The following is a 22,705-nucleotide window of genomic DNA, read 5'->3' on the forward strand; positions in this document are numbered from 1 at the left end:
AAAGGGCATTTTCTAATGAGAGGGTCCCCCGAGTTGACACTAATACCTTCAGGGGTGGGAACATCCGTATCCCAAAGCACACAGAAGCGATTTGTATTGGCATCAAGTTTGGGAGGACAAATCACTTTTCCCAAGCGAGAAGCGAGCATAGGAAGAAAGTGTCACCAAGTGCATTGAAAGTCAACTATTTTCACCCATACAGGGCACTTGTGACAGATGAGGCTTTGATAGTCCTTGATAAGAGCCCATGGCAATACACGTGTCATCTGAGTACCAAAAAATAAAGGGGGTAACTCAAGCAACATATTACAGGCATCAGTGTGCCAACAAAATTTCATAGAATCCTCTGGCGTCAAAGTAAACACCTCGAACTGCCTGGTGTTTAAGAAGGAAGTCCACCCACTGACCCACGTCTTGCGCAGTAGGCATCTTGCCCAAAAAGAACATAATAATTGCATTTAGAGCATACTGCGCCATTGGGTCCACGAGAGCTTGAACACGAATGAGCACTTCAGTAGTGGGTTCGTGCCCCTCCCAAGCATTTCGTGCACCTTCAAAATCCTCTAATAAACGGGCTCGGATTTCACCCATTTCCAAAGACTGAGGTGCCATCTGTTTCTTGCGTTTGAAGGAGCTAATAAAAGGCATACCGAAATCTGACATACACTGAGAACCTTGCGTTTATATACTCTCTCAAAGTTGTGTGCAAAATTCACCCTAAGAATTCAAGCGAACCAAGCTCTGCACACTTGCCCACAGTTCTCTACAAGAAACCTCCCTTCTGTACAATTGTTAGCACATCAAGAGCAAAAAATTGTCACTAACTTCAAGACTTTAGCGGACTAACTTGAAGACTTTAGCAGCTTAATTTACATGAACGTATCCGGCTGCCAGAAAGCTTTGATGCAGGTCTTCAGAGTGAAGGTAGAAGATACGCAGCTTGCATAGCAGCACTTCCCACACACTTTTTTGTAAATCTGCTTTGATTCATTTACAAATGGGAAACCTCAAAGCCAGGAAAACCCACGAAAAGAAAGGGATACAAAACACGGAGCACTATGAGGCTCCGAAGGCTAGAAACAGTCATAAAGTAAATCCTGTAAGTATCAAGAGTGATGTTTCCAGCGTCATAGGCAAAATGCAGCGCTTGACCAAGAGATAATTTGAATAGAGAAAGGGGTCAACAAAAGTGCCTTGAAACATTACGGAGTTCCTATGATGCCAGATGGCCCACATAGTCCAAAATCTGACCTAGGTGAAGAACAACGCAAACTGAGATTGCGGTGACCGAAGCACCCCAAAAAGCCAAAATCGTCTGTGAAAAGAGCCGGAAGGAAAACGCAGCCGAAGAGTAGTCGACACTTGCCGAATGAAGGCTCTGGAGTGACGACAACACCACAGCAAGTGTGGCATAGTCTCCTCAGCTTCAAGGCATCTGGGGTAGCGGGAAGGCGCAATATGCCGAGCATGCAACACACTGCCAACAGGTAGAGCTTCCACCAAGCACCGCCACAAAAAAAGACGTTCCTTCAAAGGCAGACGACTTTGCCAAATGCGAGACAATGTGTGTTGCCACCACAAGGATGACTCGGAAAGCGACCACAGCTGATTACCCTGATGCACGATCCGTACATCAGACTGTAGGATGGCATAGACACTGGCAGCTGAGATGGAGTCCAATCTAGTAGTAGCCAGATTCCAATCAGAGAAGCGAGAGTCCACATCCAGAGGAGGAATGGGTGAATTGAGCAGCAAGCATCCTTTGAATCTCCCGCCAGAGAGGAGAATAGTGAAGGCCCAACCGAAAGTGGGAGACGGCATCAGTAAAAGAAAGAACATAACCCGAGTCATCAACCACCTGATGCACCTGACAGATTCCTTTTTGGGAAGAAAATACGCTTGGCGAGGAGACCGTTGAACCAAAGTCGAAGCAAAAACCCTGCTCCAATGTAGACTCTCCAAGCGAAGAGAGTTACTCCCAGAGGATTGTCGACCATCCCAAGCGAAATACGAAGCACTTCCCACACACACACACGCTCACACGTACCTACTTCACACACACACTCTCTCCAACGCAACACAGAAACAGATACGCAGCTTGCACAACAACACTTCCCACACACACACACACGCTCACACACACCTACTTCTCTCACACACACACACACACACACACACACACACACACACACACACACTATCCAACGCAGCACAGAAACAGAGGCGAGAGCTGTACAGGATTGTGCGGCTGAGGACAACCTGCTACGCAGAGGGCAATGAACCCACAGGGGTAGAGGCTGCACTGGGAAGCAGGTTGCACGGCGACAGAAGGACCCGTAGAGGCGAAGGGTGTAATCGCACAGCAACAGAGGTCGTGCAGGGGTTTTTCCACACTTTTTTTTGTTGTAAATGTTGTTTTTTCCACACACACATATACACACCCCTCACACCACGCGCGTGCACACACCCACACGCACTGCACCACCGACACACGTAAGCACACTATGCAAGAGGCCTGGTAAGAGGCCTACTCTCAAGAAGACAGGTATTTTTCTCAGTGATGATCTCACTCTTTCACAGCTTGCGCATATGAGAGAGGTAATGCCAGAGATTATGGTAGCAAGGGAGAAGGGAAAGATGGCCTTTTATAGAGATGGTCGGGTGGTGGTTGTAGAGCGGCGCTCTACATGACGGTGTGAGACCTATGGGACCACACTGAAGATGGCTACTTGGAATTATAATGGATCTATGAGGTTGGACATTGGTGCCTTTGAGGGCAGTTTCAGAGACAGGGACATTGTTTTCTTCTCAGAGACTCATCAGGCCCCTAGACAGCTTATGCCACATGTGGTGGGATACAGATGGGAGATAGCCCACAAGACAGTCCCGAGATTTGAGCATGAGAGTAGAGGTTCAGGAGGAGTAGCAGTGCTATTTAGGGAGGGGTTACAACCACTACTACATATTGTAGGGAGCGATGATCATGCTAGGTACATGTGGGTAAGGCTGAGAGCTGACACAAGCCGATTTCTATACATTGCCATATGTTACTACTTCCCCCCAGTACGTCAGTATATGCTGCATCCAGAGGACAGTCACCTTTCTCTATACTAGATGGTGATATATGGGAGTTTTCTAGGGATGGTGATATCATCCTCCTAGGAGACTTCAATGGCCAAACGGGCAACTCTCAGACAGTCTTCTACGACACTTCAGATGAGATGCTTAGAGAGTTGGATGTGGGTCAATTGGGGCTTAACAGATGCTCACATGACAAAGAGAAGACGAAGTATGGGAGATACCTCACGGAGATGACAAGTACACATGGGTTAGCCATACTCAATGGCGTACAACGATTTCCTGGAGCAGCCAGTTTCACATGCTTTTCACACATTCACGGGGCCAGTACAGTGGACTATGTTGTGGCATAGCCGAGCTTTATTCCTTGTAATCAGGGTTTCATAGTGGGAGCCAGACTAGTGGACACAACAGTGGATCATGCACTTTTGACACTGTCTGTTTCATTTCAACATAGTACAGCCCAGACATCAGGAGGCAGGTCACATACCCGTTATACATTTACACCAGAGACTGACTTGGTTTATACAGAGGAGATCTATAGCCGTCTATGCACAGCTGGTCATGGCCTCTTAGTTGAGGAGTACACCACTTTACTGACTGAGATATTGCATGGTGTAGCATTAGAGGCATACCCACACACTCAACTGGGTCGGAGGCGATATACTGGGAGCATGCCCCAAAATAGTTGGTATGATGAGGAGTGCAGAGAGATGAGAGCCTAGCTTTAGAGGGATCTTCTTTTAGGAGTCATCACTTACAGACAATCTTCAATTGCTTCCCGGCGCCTGTGCGACGGAAGAAATGGGCTTACTTGGCCCAGATGGAGCGAGACTTGTATCAGCTATTCTTGAGTAGAGACTTAGGAGAGGCATGGTGATTCTTTCATGAGCACTCCCCTCCCCCAGTGATTACTTCTCTTGATGTGTGGGGCCAATATGCCTCTTTGTTATATACGGTTCCTGGACAGGACCCTAAGAGCCATGCGCACGTACCAACACCTTCTTTACCACTGAGATGGTAAAGAGCCATTGACAGGATGAGAACCATGAGGGCATATGATCATGGTGGTCTAGTAGTAGAGCACTTTACACATGCTAGAGATATGCTAGTAGAAGTTCTTGGAGTGTTGTTCAATCGTGCCATGTGTGAGGGGCTACTTGAGACTTGGAGGTTGTCTACTATTGTGCCTATCTTCAAAGCAGGTGATCCTACAGAGCGTGGGAATTACCGCACTATTATGGTTGGGCACACATTGGTACGGTTGTATGCATCCTTTCTTGAGCAGCAGTTGAGTAATTGGGCAGAGGGTGAGGGTGTATGAGCAAAGGGCCAGGCCGGTTTTAGGAGGGGTTTCTCCACTCTTGATCATATTCTGACAATCAGAGCCATCATTGAGGAGGGCAGGTCACATGGGAGACGAATTTATTGTAGCTTTATGGATTTCCGCAAAGCATTTGACATGGTACTGAGAGCTCGATTGATGTGTAGACTGCAAGAGATGGGGGTGCCCATAGTGTTAATTTGGGGGATTATGACTCTATACAGATCAATGATGGGACATGTACGCACTCCAGAGGGGATATCTGATTTAGTTCACTCCACCATTGGGATGAAACAGGGTTGCCCATTGTCTCCTACTCTATTTGGTATGTATGTTGATGAGGTGTTTGATTACATTGACAGAGAGGGTGATAGAGGTGCCCAGCTGGCAAGGATGTGGATCCCATTTTGTTATATGCTGATGATATTGTGTTGATCTCTAACTCACCAGAGGGTATGTAGCGAGAATTGGATGCATTACACAGTTTTGCATAGGATAGTGGATTGTCTGTACACCTTGGTAAAACCAAGGTTATGGTGTTTAACACCACACCACAGTGGATGAGGAGATCAACACCGACTTTCACATATGGTCAGGAGATTATAGAGAATACACATGTACACTTACCTTGGGGTTGTCTTCACTGGGCCGAGGTTTTCTTTGGGGAGAGCAGCAGAGACAAGACTGACTAGAGCTTTTGCGGCCTTGGGATGTTTGGAGAGGATGTGTTTGCAGGTTTAGGTCCGGGAACCTCGGACAAAGTTATGGCTCTTTGATACTTTAGTAGCCTCAGCTATGTTGTATGGGGTGCAAATATGGGGACCTTGAGTAGGCCAGGATGGTTGGAGACGTATGGAGAGGCCCTTGGTATCTATGATCTCTCGATTGATCAAAGCCAAGGCCTCCATGCCCCACACTATCATTCGAGCAGAGCTAGCTGCCCCTCTTATGGAGATTGAGGCGCTTGCCAGATCAGTCTCCTTTGTGCACAGCTTGTGGGATACTACTAGAGACAGATATGCTAGACTGGCCCTTGAGTCTTCCAAACAGTTAGCTCTTCAGGGGGACACTTCATGCTGGTATGCACAAATGACATCATGGTTTCAGACCCATGGCTTCACCGTGGACAGGCTGCCCCCTTTCCAGTACTCTCTTCAGGCACCCTCGATGTCTCTTACACGGGTGGAGATTACTAGACTCATTCGTTAGGACGTGATCCAGTTGGATACCAGGAGGACATGGATAGAGCCACCACAGGAGTTGGGTATGAAGATGGATTTCTATAGAGAGCATCTTCTCCACCTTACAGAAGATGGGTTTGTGAGTCGACCCAGCTACATGGACACACATATGTCTCATGGTTTGCGGTGTGCCATTGGTCAGATACGCACATCCTCACATCAGTTGGAGATTGAAACTGGTAGATTCAGAGGAATACCAACAGATAGCAGGATATGCCGCTTATGCCAGCTAGAGCCAGAGACTCAGCTACATTACATACGTCATTGCACAGTGTACTATGAGATACGGGGCTGTTTCCACTGCTTGTTCAGAGAGGGTTTCGGTCCTTTCTCTAGGGTCATGAGTTATGAGGATCAGAGATGTCTTGGGCTATATCTACTTGAGTTACACAGATATAGAGACACTTTACTGGGGAGAGATAGAGAGAGACAGTCCCAGAGACAGATTACAGATTTCGATATGGGACAGCCAGAGGAGCAGCCTTCACTGCAGAGCTCGGCCCACACTCATTCGACCACTACCGGCACTCTCATCGACCGAGCACTAGAGCTACGGAGATCCAGACGGCCACAATTGAGGAGAGGGGCGACACAGCATTGACGGAGACTACATCAGAGGATTCGAGCCATACTCTCTCAACATCCAAAGTGCAGATGAGGATGGATTCTAGTAGTAGTATCTTTGTTCTAGTTCTTTTGTACCCAGACATGGTATTAGATTCACCATTTTGTTCTAGTTCTTTTGTACCCAGACATGGTAGTAGATTCACCATTTTGTAACAGATTGGTCTCATAGGTCATTTTGGCCATTTCAAGACGTTAATATAACATTCATTTCATTTCATCTCTCTCTCTCTCTCTCTCTCTCTCTCTCTCTCTCTCTCTCAATCTAGTGTGTCTTCTCCCCTAGCTTTAGCTTTTAGTTTCACTCTCAGTTTAGTCTTGGTTCTGCTCAATTTACCCTTTGAAAAAAAAATACCAGAGGAGATATCACAATTGTACATTGAGTTGTCTCATAGGTCAAGCTTGGCCCATAGAAGACGGTGATAAAGTCTTTCTTTCTTTCTCTCTCCCCTTGCTCTCGTGTTTCTCACCATATCCATGTGCTTCTATCTTATCTCTTTCACTGGCTATATTTTCAGGAATGAAGAGCTTTTCTTTTCTTTGTTTTAAAAGAAAGGGACTTGTATTTAGATGACTTTAAAAGACCAAAAGGAAATCACACTGCAAGTTACAGCAAGGTCTGGTTGACTGTTGCTGTGACTATTCCTATGAATACTAGATAGAAAAAGCAATGTCCTGGTTGTACCATCTAAGGCCATGTGGGACAAGTAGAGTGGCAATGTTAATCTTTGGGACCAGACATTTACAGCACTTCTTCCTCTCAAAGAAGGGACTAAGGTGCTATTGACTCCCTAGTTGTGTGGAGGTGATTGGCTGGAATTTCAAAGAAGGGCACTGAGTTTTCCTTGCTTTGCTTGTTGTGTCAGCTGGAAGTGACTAGCAATTAGTGATCTTTCGGATCAGAAAAGGCAACAAAGTCTTGCTTTCAAAGGGAGGGAGATATAAGGGGGCTTTCACTTCATGCCAACAACAAAGACACCAGTTCCATATTGTTGTGCCAGCTAGAATGGTAGTAATGAGGTGTTGAGGACTTCAGAAGTCCTAGAGTAGCGGTAAATTCATAACAGTGTTTGTAAAGAGTCATGCGAATTGAAATGGGTAGTGAGCCCCTTAAGGAGTAGACAGTATAAGATAGAGGGAGGAACTGTTTCTTTCGTTTTTGATTGATGTAAGGGAGTCTCTTACATGTTTCTTTTCAGATTGACATCAAGCTTGTAGTGAAGCAATGGAATTTTTCTGCTGAGGATAAATATGACCTCTCCCATGGGATACTCGGTTCTCTTTCCAGCTTCAAAGACACAACTGGGAGAACTCTAAAGGTCGTAGTGGAAGAAGGAAGAAACATTGCTGCACAGGATAAAGATGGAAGTAATGATCCTTATGTCTTGTTGCAATATGGGAAGGTATGTATATTTTTCAGATTTATGCAATTTTTTCTCTGAGTTTTGCAAATTCTGTCTTTGAGGTTTTGGATGGTCTGCATTCTACTCCTTGATTGCGCGGGGAGTCCTTCTGCTTGGCCTGTATGAAGAAGTAGTTGGATATCTGGAAGAAGATTTCATGTGGTGTATATAACTGGCAGATGGTTTGACAATTGTAGCTCCATGGAACTGAAACTTAGTTCTATTCCCACTGTCAAAGGGAAATGATGACGCTAGTGAAGGTGTCAGAGTTTTCACTACCATATGAATGATGCTTATATTGCCTTGCAGATGACCACCTTGCACTTTTTTCAACAAGGTCCTTTCCTGTATTCATCTAACCTGTTGCCCTAGACATTAAAACAACATAGTGTGGAAGGACTGCTATATGTAGATTGGCCCATGAGTACCTAGTACATACTGACAGTTTTAGCATGGAAGGCGGACTGGAACTGAAAATTCAAACCGGGACCCAAAAATAGTCATCCCCTTGTAACTATGCTGCAAGGAACTTGACTGTTTGTATAATTTGTGACAGTATCACAAACTGATTACATCAGAATTTTCTGCTCTGTTTGAACTGCTGGCTGAATTAATGGGTTGTTCCCCCCCCCCCCCCCCCCCCCCCCCCCCCCCCCCCCCCCCCCCGCGCACGCAAAGCCATCAAGGAGGATAGAGCCGTCCGTCCAAGAGAAGCTCGGCACGCTCTAGGCGGCAATGAGAGCTCTTATAAAACTGAACAAGGAGGCTCTCATTACCGAACTTGAAGATGAGGACAAAGACCTGAAGGAGAAGGTAGGAAAGTTGAGAGAGGAGGTGGCCATCATCAGAACTGCCAAGAAGGAAGAAGGGGAGACAAGGAGGTAGACTGAGAGGCCATCAAAGAAGAAATCACAAAGGAATTGACCAAAAACATTGAGGTCAAAATAGAGGAACACAAGGATGGGTGGTGGATGTTGTTAGGAAGAAAGTGAAGCAACAGGTGAAAGAGGAGAACCACCAAGAAGAAACCACGTGGGTGAATGCAACTATTGAGGAGGAAAGGATGGGGAGAGCCTAAAAGCTCAATGTGCGGTGGGTGGTGGAATTTTGGAGGCAAATGGTGTTACACCCGAACAAATGCAATGGAAATGTGAAAGAAGTTGGGCAATTCTGAAGAGAACAAGCCATTTTCCAAAGCATGGCGGATTGGAAAGAGTCCAACAAACCTTCTCTCATGCTTCAATTTGGGAGTAACGAAGAGAAGGTGACATTCATGATGAAGATGGTGATAGTATGAAGCCTCCTTAGGAGCTCCATCTATATGGATGATGACCTCACAAAGCTTTAAGTGGAACATAGAAACACTTGCATACCCCAAGTGATGCAAGCCTGAAAAGAGGGCAAAAAGGCCTTATATAGAGATGGGCCGGTCCTCAGAAGACCGATCGCATAGAGAGTTGTGGCCTACGAGACAGCAGGATACACCATTGTCAAAGGTGCAGTGGAAAACGGTGAATCGGGTGGTGAACTCGTCTGCAACCGCAAGCAAACCTCCTCTCAGGACTAGGCAGCCAACTGATCTTGGATCTATTGCAATAGATCTCCTCGGAATCAACCTCTTATCGCGAACAGCCTACCGAATGGACGCGGGAACACAATTTGCAACAAGGCTTGCAGTGTAGGGTGTCAACGCGTAGAAGCAAGGAGAAGAAAGATCGTTGAGATATCTGCAAGAGAGAGAGAAAACACAGGTGCAACTGCTCACAAAAATGTTAGAGAGAGAAGCTTTGCATACATTGATTTGTCCAAATTCTTGGGGGGGGGGGGGGAGGTGCGTTGCCTATATAGGTGAAAGAAAAAAGTGCCCTACCTATAGGCCCAAAACTCCATGACAGAGAAAAACAAGACTCGATTCTAATAAGTGTGTGAAGTCACCAATGTGACATACTGCCCACATTTTTAGTAAGTAAAGAATGTAAAACACTGAGACTGTGACCCTGGGAAACCCTAAGAACAGGGGTCCCGCGTCATGCCAACCGGGCAACACCGTGGAATGCACCGCCGAGAAAGTACGTCTACCTCAGGCACGGCCGGGCAAAACTACAAAATAGCCCTCACTCCCTAATCTGCTCTTGGGAGATATTGGAGCCACGACCAGATAGGAATCTGAACACCCCCTCTCAGCTCTTGGATTGGGAACAAGTCCAAGGGAGTTGTTATGAGAGGATAATGTTGTCTATGGAAGTGGTTTGGTGACGATATTAGTAGGGTTATGTGACGTTGGAGCATACTCTAGTTAAATAGAGCTATCCTTGGTCTTCTCACAAACATAATGGTACTGCATCTCTATATCCTTGGTTTGGGCATGAAACACTAGGTTCCTCACAATGGTTATATGACTCAGGTTGTCAGAGTAGATCGTGGTCATTTTCTACGGCAAGCCAATCTCCGAAAGTACCCTTCGTCTCTCCGAAAGTACTCCGTATAACGACAATGACTCACATGTAGTAATGCAACCAGCCCTATACTCCACCTCTGTAGAAGATAAGGCAAATGTAGGTTGTTTCTTACTGCTCCATGAAAGTGCTTCTGAGCCAAAAGAAATGGTGTAACCTGTAGTCAATTGTTGTCCATTTGGATCTCCTCCCCAATCTAAATCACTTCATTCTCGAAGAATGATCTTCGACTCCGTACCTCTAGTCGCAACGATTTTGATTGCTTCAAATACCGTAGAGTCTGAGGAGCTTGCTCCACATGTGACTTGGCGAGTCTTTGTAGGAAAGAGCTGAGAAGTCTCACGTAGAAACTGACATCAAACCGCGCGGTGAGTACCCAAATAAAAGAACCGACTTGCTTCTGTTACTTTGTAGCATCTGCTACATTTGAGGTGTCACACTTGTCATTGGGATCCATATGAAGTGAGATAGGTTTTCACTTAGTCATACCAAATGCTTCCAACAACTCTTGGACATAGCGTTGCTGAGAGAGAAAGATGCCCCCCTCTGTTTGCCATATCTCGAATCCAAGAAAGTTGTAAAGCAAGCCGAGGTTTGTCATCTGAAACTCCTTAGCCAAGGTCTCCATAGTATTGCGGATGTGCTCAACAGGTCTTCCTGATGGCATCAAACTCTTTCTGCATGGCCAACTTCTACTTTGGCTGTCAAAGTGCCTCCTCACCTGTCAGGGGGTCTGTGCCCTTGATCATTGTAGACATCAAAGCATAGTTCACGTGTAATGAAGTCCCATTTGCCTTAGAAATCCGAAGTCCCTGAGAACGTTGCATCGTACAACATCATGCCAATCTGGTGGAAAATTTGAAGTAGCTGCATCTCACAAGGTCTCAAATAGCCACTTTGGTAAATTGTTCGACTTGCAAGTTGCCTCCCATGGAGGGAGCTATTGGTATATCTGGCTCTACCTATGCACTATGGTGAGAACCACTGTCATCTGCATCATCTTGAATGGGTGCAATCTGCTTTGGACCTAGAGGGACGGGAAAAGGAGAAGAAGGTTCATCGACCTCAAGAGGAACATCCTTGTCGAGATCTCCAAGTATCGGCAAATCTGGGATTGTGGTGGAAGACTTGGGAGCGGAAGACACCTTTGAAGAACTATGCTCGTTTAAGACCACATTGCGGCTCAGTTCAACGTCCTTCACAGGATCATAGTCTTGATATCATTGGAAAGACTATTGTCCGACAAAGAACATTCCGTTGGACTTGGGATCAAACTTTCCCCTTTGCTTCTTCAATACATGGACATATGCATCGCTCCCAAATATCCGAAAATGAGAGACATCAGGCTTGCTATCAAAGTAAGCCTCAAAGGGAGTCTTCCCTGGAATTGAAGAGGTTGGAGATCAGTAAGACCGTTTGCTAGAAATTGCCAGTGTTACGAGACTGGGCACCCTCCTGTTGTAGTGGTTAGCTGCAATTGGGATAGCTGGCGTAATGGTTAATTATGTGCTGTCTATTTATTTTCTAATTGAGTTGATGATGATTTTGTAGAGTGGAATGCGGGGAGTTGATGACGAGGCGTCGGCAATTACTCTTGGCCATTTTATATTTGCACAGTATTTTAGAATCTGATTTCAATAAGCCACTATGGCTCTGTAAATAATTGTAGTGGGAACTCCCCTTATGGGTCATGCAAGAACTAATGAGCTTCAAAGAAGGTGATCATGTTTTACTTCGCATCGAAAAACGAAGGATCAAAAGTGTTGATACCAATGTCTTTGTTAAACTTGCTCCTCGTTTTTATGGACCTTTTAAAATTTCAGCTGTCATTAATGATGTTTCTTTCCGTTTAGAACTACCTGTACATTGGCACATTCACAATGCCTTTCACATTAGTCTTCTACGCCCATTCCGAGGACCCCTATCTACACACCACATTTATGAAGACCCACCTTCACTTGTAGACCAAGAAGAGCAACTCATCCCTGACAAAATAGTTGACCACAAGATCACCACTACACGCACTCGCATGGTTTATAACGGTTACCTTTTGACTTTCAAGGGCCATCCTAGAGAGGATGCCAAATGGATGCCTGAAAAGTTTTTTCACAACTTCCCTGACCTTCTCCACAGTTTTCATCACTCACGGTACAGTTGATTTCTCTATTGAGCAACTGAGGACAGTTGCTATCCCTGGTGGGAGGGATGTTACGAGCCTGGGCACCCTCCTGTTGTAGTGGTTAGCTGCAATTGGGATAGCTGGCGTAATGGTTAATTATGTGCTGTCTATTTATTTTCTAATTGAGTTGATGATGATTTTGTAGAGTGGAATGCGGGGAGTTGATGACGAGGCGTCGGCAATTACTCTTGGCCATTTTATATTTGCACAGTATTTTAGAATCTCATTTCAATAAGCCACTATGGCTCTGTAAATAATTGTAGTGAGAACTCCCCTTATGGGTCATGCAAGAACTAATGAGCTTCACATTTACAAAAGTGAAGTGGTTGTAAAAAGAGGGGCCTCAATTTTTGGCACCTTAACTCAAAAATAATATATTAAATATCAACTCCACAAGAGAGGTGCCGTGGAGTTTGGGGCTAGATTTAGGCCTCTCTTGCAGATTCTCTTCTCTACTCTCTTATGCTATGTTCTATTTGCTGTGTACTCTCTAATCTAGTCTCCATCTCTTACACATCTCTTACACTCTCTTACAAGCATGTCTATGTCAATTTTATGTTCTCTGTGTGTGTGTGTCATAGTCTAGGTGTGTGTGTGTGTGCTTGGAAATTGGGAAAAGAGGTGGACAGGTTGATGGTGATGTTTGTGAGCATGTGTTGAATAATGTAAGCAATCGGTCTCCCCATCTCTTCTCCCAACAGCCAGTGAATTTCGAATCCCGATCACTCACAATTTCCTCGGGCAAACCATACAATTTGTATAAATGTTCCACAAAGAGGTGAGCTAACTCGTGGTTCTTTACGTTGGAATGTGTAGGGATAAACCATGCCATCTTCATTAGTCGATCGACAACGACCCAAATGGCATCATGACCACGGTTGGTTCGGGGCGCAATCCAATTACAAAATCCATAGAAATGCTTGTCCATCTACTATTGGGAATTTGCAAAGGATGTAACACCCCGGCACGCTTTTGGCGTCAGCTTTGTTGAGCTAACATTGGGTGCACTCCCGCACATATGTTTCAAAGAAAGCTTTTACATGCGGCCAATAGAAATACCAGCCGACCAAGGCCAAAGTACGATGTATGCCAAGGTGTCTTGCACTTGGTGCATCATGACACTCGAACAAAATTTGCTTGCAGATATCCTTATCAATGGGCACACACACTATGACGTACTTGAAAAGTAGTCCATTCCGAATCAAGTAGTTGTTCGCTACCTTTCTCTCCATAGCCAGCCCACGAGCATCCGGACCGCCATAGCTTTCTGGGCTACGCATTCCCTCTTGGACTCGTTGCAAGATTTCACCAAAGTTATGATCGCCCTTTGAGAGAACGATAGAAGTCAATCAAAATTTCAGCAAATGAAAGGGTATTTACCTTAGAGATCCTACTAAGGGCATTGGCTACCATATTGGTAGCACCCTTACAGTAGCGTTTCTCGAAATCTAACTCGTGCATGAGTTTTGCCCACCTTGCCTTTTGACCTCAAAGGTCGGGTTGATGGTAGAGATAATTCAAAGAGTGGTGGTCTGTCCATACTAAGAAGGCCACCATAGAGATAATGGCACCAAACCTTCAAAGCATAAATGACGGCCAAAAATTCCTTCTCGTGTGTGGAATAACGCTTTTGTACATTTGTGAACTTACGACTTTAAAATGTGACAGGCCGCCCGATATAGAAGAGCGCCTATTGCATACTCGTTGACATCCGTTTCCACCACAAAGAGCTTGTTTGGATCAACATCGGGCTAGCCCTCAGAGACTATAGCACTCAAAACGAAAACTATAGCACTCAAAGATGCGGGTGTGTGGGTAGAGCTGTTAAGGGCTAAGAGGCCAACCGGTGATCACACAAGATCTCTCACAAATAAGACCCAAGTCCTATTTCTAGGACTTCATAACCAAAAGGCTAGGTTTACATTGGCCGGACATACTGTAGGTGCCCATCCTGATGTCATGGGACGTAACTCAAACCAACCTTCTGTGAGGTCAAAAATATGCTCATCACCTCCACATAGAAGAGGAATAGGAAGGAGGCAAGAGGGCAGCCCTCTCGAACCAATAGTGTGAGCATGAAGCGTTCCCCTCTTCCCCCTACCAACAACATCTGACTGTGCGCACACCTATAGAGAGCTCACTCCCCTAATCCATGCATTTGAAAACCCCATCCGGTGCATAGTGCCCTCAAGGAAGCTCGAGTCAACTTTGTCATATGCCTAATTAAAATTGAGTAGTAGTACCACAAGTTCCCCTCCTTGGTGACGAGTGAGGGCAGTTGCCTCCAAAAACGTGAAAATGTTGTAAAGGATGCTGCGCTCCTTGACAAAGCCCGTTTGTGTCTCATGTGCAATTCTCTCAAAGTAGCAGCTGAATTCTCATACTCACAGTCTTTGCTAAGGTTTTGTAGGATGAGTTGAGAATGGTGATGGATCGCCATTGTAGAATCTCGTCCAAGGAGCCTCCCTCCTTGGAGATAAGATAGATTAAACCCTCACTCATGCTATCTGGCATCTCCCCAGTGTGCAAAATGTGGTGGTAAGCACTACAAAGTTCTCGACCAAGTAACTCCCAATACTCCAAGAAGAAGCTGGGAGTCAAACCAGCCTCCCCTGGGAAGCTACCTCGAGGAAGTGTCCTAAGGGCCTCTTGGAGCTCCTCTGGTTGGAGAAGGCTTTCAAGCCTTTGGCGCATCTCCTCAATGACTAAACAAGGCACACTTGCTCTCTGCATGCATCTCGACGATTTGACTGTAGCTCGGCTAAAAGCAACTCACGGTAAAAGTCAGTAACAACTGCGCGCATATCCTCGGGCTCTGTAGCAACAGACCCATCGGCCCTGCTCAATTGGCAAGCACTGGTGTGTGCATGGCGAGGACCCACAATCTTAAAAAACTCATCCGTAACTCTATCGCCCACCTGAGTCCAGTGAGATTCCTGATGATGGAAGGCAAACTTGTGGCACTGCTCCTCAATGGGAATCAACGCCTACCAAGCCTGCTACATCTGCTCCTCCATCCAAGGGCTACCTGGGTGACGTTCTTGCATCCGTTGTAAGGAGGCTAAGCCTTGTCAAAACTGCCTCTCCTCCTCCCTGGTCGCAGCCAAGCAAGCGGCAGACTCCTAGAGGAAAAAACGACTAAGCTCCATAAGGCCAGTGGCCGCTCTAGTAGCAGGATCGCCCTGTGTGTCCATACTCGTCGCTGTTCAAAGCGCCACAACCTGCTCTTTGAGCTCTGTATCCAGCAAAATCCTCTCTGGAATATGCAGCATGACAGTGCCACTCCTGTGCCTATCTGACAAAGTAAGAATCATTGACACATGATAAAAAAAGTAGTCCCTGCCAAAATGCATACCACAAATGTAGTCACTTGCGTAAAAATGATCTATTTTGGATAGATTCACGCCCCCTACTCTGTGTGGTCAGATGAGAGAAAGAGAGGCTATCTGAGGGCCTTAGAAAGCCTACATACTGCCATACATAGGCTCTCAAATAGCCAAAGCCCTGTGAACAGTAGCATGGCTGCCTCCAATCCTATATGAGGGATCCTCAAGCATGTTGAAGTACCCCCAATGCATCACTGCTCTGCATGAGGCAAGGACTCCACAATATGTGACCAAAAACTCAACCCGTGCACATGCATGGTTGGGCGCATACATGTTCAAGAAGTCCACAAGGCTACCGTGAAATAGCATGGTGACTCAGTGGGCCTTGCCTGGCACAATAATACCTCTACCCACAATGGCCTGCTACCATGAGTCCGCAATAGTCATACATACACCTATCTGAATGCCGCCAAGCTCAAAAGCAGTTGACCAGAAAGTCTCATAGTGGCAAGATCTATCCACAATGCTGAATACGGTTCTCAGAAAGGTGGTGCTCGTGAAGCATAACTATCTATCGTGCCACCCATAAGGCATCCCTAAAGCTCTTGTTGCAATCGACCCCTATGGCGTAGAAATTGGGGTCCACCTAAACCCTGCACATTCCATAAGACAATCCTCATGGGATCAGTGAGAGAAAACCGATGCTGTTGCGGCAGCCAACCTCTCAATCTTTGAGGCCGGTTTGTGGATGGGGAGTAACTTGCATCTGAGCGACCTCAAGAGTGGCGTGCCTTAAGTGACTATCCAACCCTGCCCAAGAAGAGCATGCACTCCGTAGGGCTACATCTTTTGCTCAAGAATCCTCATGTACAAATACATAACAAGGAGCACTATAAGTGCCTGCAAAAAAGTTTACCACAATGTGTCTACAACCAACTACATCAGGTGGCGTCACATTGAACAATGTCTGAATCAGGTTTGCCACTCCCAAGTCCACCGTGTGGTGTGAGAACTTGAGCGCGGACCCTGAGCCAATCTAGTACTGTATGTAGAGTCCACTGTGTGTGATCCCTGCCACATAGCGGAAAGGAGAAACAAACCGATGTATCCAAAGCCTCTGCACCTCTGGCAGCCAGAAAGAGAACATGCACTCTGAAATAAGCTGCCTTGAGGTGAGGAGATGAGTCACCAAGAAACCGTGTGAAGTCGTAGTTGAGGAAATCCCATCGACGGCACATGTCAAAACTGGTAGCACGCGAGGGACTGACGCAAAAGGAGAAGCTTGCACCCGAAGGTGCGTCCTCAGGTAGGGCTGTTCCTCTTGAGCCAAGTAGCTCGTAGCAAAAGAACTGCCAAGAGTTCGCCGAGCTGTTGATGAGTGTCTTGTTTCCTGAGCTGATGGTGGAGTGCGAGAAGGGCTTGTAGCGCGGATAATGTGTTGTGCTCTCTACATTGGGTAGTCCTCAGTGCAATGTGCGTGACAATCTCACTCAAACAAATTGAATCTCCCTCAAACAGACTGAACAGAAAGGAAACAATAGACGTCAACAGAGCTCGCGAAGACACAACAGCAGACCAGAACATATGACTCGACTATCTCAAAGACTGATACAGACTCTAGTGTGGCAGCATAGTCAGCTCCATCCCAGGACTCACAGGTACAATGGGGTTGTCGAGGCTCAGATGTGCAGGGATGGTGAAGATGTGCTCTGTGTAAAGACTCACTCTAGACAACTGCGTCGCAGGACCAGAGGTCAAGAAGATGATCACATCACCAACCGCTACTATTGATATGTACCACCATCAAGAGCCACCAACGGCTCATAAATGTCAGCCATGTGGTGACCTGGCCACGAGGTCCACTAGACCACCGTCGGTACGTGCCACGTGTCACTCCTAGGCCAGAGGGTCCGTCTAGTGTGAACCAGCCTAGACCAACTGTCCTAACTGTGTCCTCTGAAAGTGACACTGTAGCCTGCTACTACATGGCTAGAAGCTGAAGCTGAGGGGCGAGTGGAAGGGATGGGAGGAGGGTGTGGGGGAGGGGGGGAGGTGGGGATGGAGCAGAGGAGTTGGCAGGTGGCGACGAGGTTGAGGTGGAAGGAGACTCCTACAGAATATCCTACTGTAAAGGGTCAAAACAGTTCCCTGGAGGAACCCAATGCTGTTGGCCTGTCGTAGGTCGGCCACCGGGAGGGTCGGTATGGCGAGACGTTCCCGGATGGCGACTGCCATGTAGTTGCTGCCAGCCATCAGCTGAATAACCAGCGTGCTCATCAAAATGACCTTAAAGGCCTTCTCGGGAGTCTCGAACTTGATCTGGTACGAGGAGCTGCATGTTGATGATCTTTCCCACCTCTGCAAGAAGGCGGGAGGTAGCTCACCTCGCCTTTGTACTGGGGTGGCTTCCGGTAATTTTGCAGTTGACAAAGGTGGCGTGAAGGCGTTCCGCCTTTGTTGCAAGGCTCGCTTGGTCCATAGGCGATAAAGCAAGTCGGATGGTGGGCTTTGCAGGGTTGGGCGAGGGGGCTTTTTTTGAGTCCCTCTAGGGCGGAGCAGGAGCCTCCATCCGTGTCTGCTGTTGTGGAGGAGGAGGACGGGTCGATAAAGCAAGTTTATGGTGGGCTTTGCAGGGTCGGGTGAGGGGGACTTTTTTTGAGTCCCTCTGGGGCGGAACAGGAGCCTCCATCCGCATCTGCTGTTGTGGAGGAGGACGGGTCGACGACGAAGAAGGTGAATCGGATATGAAGAAGGCGACCCGACAAGACCTTCAAGAGAAGCGGGGGTATAAAGCAACGCTGGGGTTGGTGGGCGAGGCGAAGGAGCAGCACGATGGGGAGGGTGGGTGATGGCGAATAGAAGCAGCGAGCACGCATCTCGATTTTGCAGTTCTCGCTCCTGCAACAGATTATCCTTTGAATTTCTTCCTTTTGAAATGGTATATCTAAAAGAACACATGTGTATGTGTTTGTGTGATTGTGTGTGTCTGTGTGCGCGCGCGCGCGTGTGTGTGAGAGAGAGAGAGAGAGTGTGTGTGTGTGAGAAAAGACTGTCGTGAGCTTCTCCTGTGACCTGCTGCGTTCATTGTGCCTGCACCAGCAAGGCTGTGCGCGCGCATGTGTGCGTGAGTGAAATCAGCGCCGCGCTGTGGGCGTCTTCCAGCCTATGCGCACCCCTTTCTGTCAGAGGTGGACTGCCTGCACGTTGGGGTCTTCTCCTCTGCCTGCGCGGCTTGGACCTGCAGATTTTCGCGACCTGCCCTACCTGCATGAAATCTCCTACCTGTGCTAACTGAGCGCCTTGACTGGCTTGGAATTTGCGCATCTTCCTGGTAGCAGTCAGTCTTCAGTGCTGTGGTTCTGCCCTGCGCAGCCACTTTCAACTCCTGTGCAGGTCTTCCGAGGTTGTGTTCATGTGGCAGGGAATGCTTTCAGGTTGATCAGAGGTTTGGTATGGTGTCTCCCTCAAAGTGTATAAGGCAATGCTGAATTGATGTACCTCTGTTGTGGTTTTTGGATGCATTACTGTGCGAAGTCTGTACAGAGCGTTGGTTCCTCGGTTATTTGCGGAGTTTCCTAGACATTTGCTTTTGTTTGGCGAGGCTTTGTTAATTTATGTTCGACTCTGTGTGTGTCTTTAAGCGTCGGAAAGCAATGGAACCCACGTCGGAGGCCGCTTCGGAGATCAAAGCATGCTTGTATGAGGACTTTGAGGAGGCTCGATAGGCATGGAATGGTCAGGCGCCTGCTCTTGAGGTGCGCATTCCGGTACAGGACCTCATGGACCTAGTTGCGCAGTACGCTATGAATGCAGTTATCCTGTTTTCCCAAGGAAAATGCCTATTGCGCAAGATGTGGGGCAATGGGTAGATTTTCTCCTCAAGCGACAAGCTGTCCGTGGGGTTTACTTTGGGACGCGTGGATTTTATGGAGTTCTGCTTGCAGATATGGAAGCACGAAACCTTTTGCTTGAGATGTCTCCCCTCTTTTTAATATGCAGATGACTCATGTTCTCCCGTGGGCTCTCACTAAAGACTACCAGAGTCTTATTCGTCACAAATGCCCGGTGTGGGTGAAATTGTTGATTTCCCCCGCACGTGGAGACATTTCCTGCCGTTGTTGGTTGCGCAGCTTGGAAAGGTTATTTGTCCCCCAAAATTGGATGCGAATACCAACAGGTTTTGCATTCTCTGGGACACTGACAAGGTTACCCCTGATGGTATTATGGTAGACTCAGGAGATCCATGGGTGGGCAAGCGCCCCTTTAAACTTAAATGGGAAAAATTTGCAAATTCATGTTTTCGATGTGGTAAATATGGTCACATGCAATCCGAATGTCCAAAGCCGGTCTTGCAACCCCCTCCCTCTGTTGCTCCTTCGTCCACCTCTATCCCTACTGGAAAACCCACAAGTGAAGTCAAACAGAGTGAAGTCTCTACTGCTAAGGTGGCTTCGACTGTGGAAAAAGGGAAAGGCAAGGTACAACAATCCAACGATACTGGGAATGGGACTGTTGCTAAAAGCAAAAATGCTGGACCTACTGATGTCAATACATGGGTGGTGCCAAAAAAAGCTTTGAGGATTCACACACCAATTTCTTCTCGTAATTACGTTCCTTCTGTTAATGCCAACAAGAATGCATCGTTTAAGCAACTTCCGTGTAATGACAATCGCACGTTGATTGATGCATGGGACAAAGCGATGCACTCTTATAAAGATGTACTCCTTGGTGAGACTTCCACATCGCCTGTGAACACCGTGGACACGTTTCCTGCTTTGACTCAGAGGTTGGGTCCTCGTACGGATGTGGTGGATGGAGACGTGTCTATGGGCACCTCCACTTGATTATGATGTTTGTTGCTTTTTGTACATATGTTTCCAATGCAAAGTCCTATTAAATGCATCTCATACAATGTGTGCAACATTAGACAAATGGCGTCTGACCTGGCACTATGTACATACATGTAGGGCAGACATAGTTGTATTGCAAGAGCATAATCAGCACAAGTTTGTTGGTCAATGTTCCTATTTTGCTGGATATTGGATTGCGTACGCTGGCTTGCAAGATTTCTCGGGTTTATTGATGTTGATTCGCCATGAGCTTCAGCCTGTTCTGCTATACAATGATCCGCATGGCCGATGGATGGTTGTACAGTGTTTGCTGAATGATCGAGTACATGAATTTAGAGGTACTTATGCATACACAGCCTCTGGACAAAGAGCTGCTTTATGGCGCGAAATCTCGTCTCACCCCGTAGAAGATTGTAAGGCACCTGTTATGCAGAAAATGGCACTGACAGAAATTCTGCACAAAATGATGAAATAGCCTGTGCAGTACTGCCTGTAGTGGAAACGGAGGCCAAAATGAGCTCAAATCATCTAACTGAGCAGACCGAGCTCTTCGAGTGTTCCCAAAATTTTTGTCGACCTGCGAACACTCGCCAAAGCTCACTGAAATCGGAGAAAGTGAGCAGGCGTGTGCTGGAGCAGCTGGCGACTAAGCCCGGGAGGACGTGACCTGCTCTGATACCAATTGTTGGAATTAGGGTTGCAGAGAAAACCACACAGCTTGGAGAAGACGAAGGAAGCTCAAGGCACACATTTCTTTGTGGAGATTTCGATAATACCCCTGATTTTCTTGATAGCACCACGGGAAACTCGCATATGTTGCTTGCGGAGAAACACAAATGGGATCTTCTTGTTGCCTCTGCACAAATGATTGATATATGGCGTTGTTTGCATCCTGATGCCTTTGGTTTTACCTTTGAGCATGCTGCTCATTCTTCTTATAGAGCACGATTGGATTGTTGGTATTTGCTTAATGGGCAACAGTATGAAGAATTTGTATGTGACATGAGGATAGATTATGCTCTACAACTATCGGATCATTATCCTGTTTTGCTGTCTTTGTACTTTGGACAGTCTCTTTGTGATCGGCCTCTTCACATGAAGCGTTTGTTGCATGTTAATAATGCCTATCTTACTCATGAAGTTTTTCGTCACATGATTGCTGATATTATTCCCCCGCTGCTAGCCCAAATGCATATTGATTTGGACGCTGCCTGGTATCGCTTTGTCATGAGAGTACAAAGTGTGATTTTTGACTATGGTATGCAGCATATGCAGTTTATTCGGGGGAATGTCGTTGATGCGAAACGGGTTAGTCAACGATTACAGCAGTTGGCCGATTTCCGACCCTTGTCTGACTCTGAAATGCTGGAGTTATGTGAAGCTAAAGTGTGTATTTAGCAAAATGATAAGAGGAAAATTGCTAAATGGCAGACGCGTGCACGTCAACAGGCTTTTATGGATAAAGGTTGTGCTTTGAAGAAATTTTTTAAGCATCTGCATCATTCAAGGGTCTCACAGTCAATTAAGCGGGTTATGCTTCCCTCGGGTGCTTGGACTTCTTCGAAGCGAGAACTTGCTAAGGTTACGGTTTCACATTATCGTAAGGTGTTTGCTGCTCCATCGCAGCCTTCTTCAGCAGTTTGTCGAGCGCGCGATTTGTTGCTTTCTCATGTTTGTCCGATCATGTCTTCGCAGGAGGCACACTGCCTTGAGGATCCTTTCTCTGTTTCGGAATTGCATGGTGCGTTGCTTGCATTGGGCCGGTGGAGTTCTCCCGGTTGGGACAGACTTATTGTGGAATTTTTCCTCACCTTTTGGGATGATCTTAAACAGCCACTGCTGTTTATGTTAAATGTGGCATGGGAGAAACAGGATCTCCTAGTTTCATGGAAAGAGGGTTTACTTAAATTGTTGCCCAAGCAAGCGCTTTGTGAGTAGTTCTCTCATTGGCGGCCCATAACTCTGATGCCGGTGGTTTACAAGATTTTGGCTAAAATGTTGGTCCACCGCATCAAGGACCATTTGTTTACAGGACTTCATCAGGCCGAGTATGGTTTCATTCCTCGTCGTCAAATCATGGACAATTTGGCCAATGTTATGATTGGCATGGAGTATGCTAAGTATACGCAACAAGATGTGTTGGTCATGCAAGTTGATATTGAAAAGGCCTTTGACACTGTGCAATGGGACTTCATTGTTGCCACAATGAGATGTCTAGGATTTG

At 46.6% G+C, this 22,705-nt stretch overlaps 1 protein-coding gene across 1 annotated transcript in view; it reads left to right on the forward strand.

The window, feature by feature from the left end:
• LOC147433329 (tricalbin-1-like) overlaps positions 1-22,705 on the forward strand; it is a 194,773-nt gene that overhangs the window by 126,797 nt on the left and 45,271 nt on the right. The window contains exon 10 of the mRNA XM_086492930.1: positions 7,467-7,670. Coding sequence (XP_086349056.1) covers positions 7,467-7,670 — 204 coding nt within the window. The remainder of the gene's footprint in view (positions 1-7,466; positions 7,671-22,705) is intronic.

This window comes from Adiantum capillus-veneris, chromosome 20 (assembly GCF_014529385.1).
Source record: "Adiantum capillus-veneris isolate H3 chromosome 20, ASM1452938v2, whole genome shotgun sequence".
Classification (NCBI taxonomy): domain Eukaryota; kingdom Viridiplantae; phylum Streptophyta; class Polypodiopsida; order Polypodiales; family Pteridaceae; genus Adiantum; species Adiantum capillus-veneris.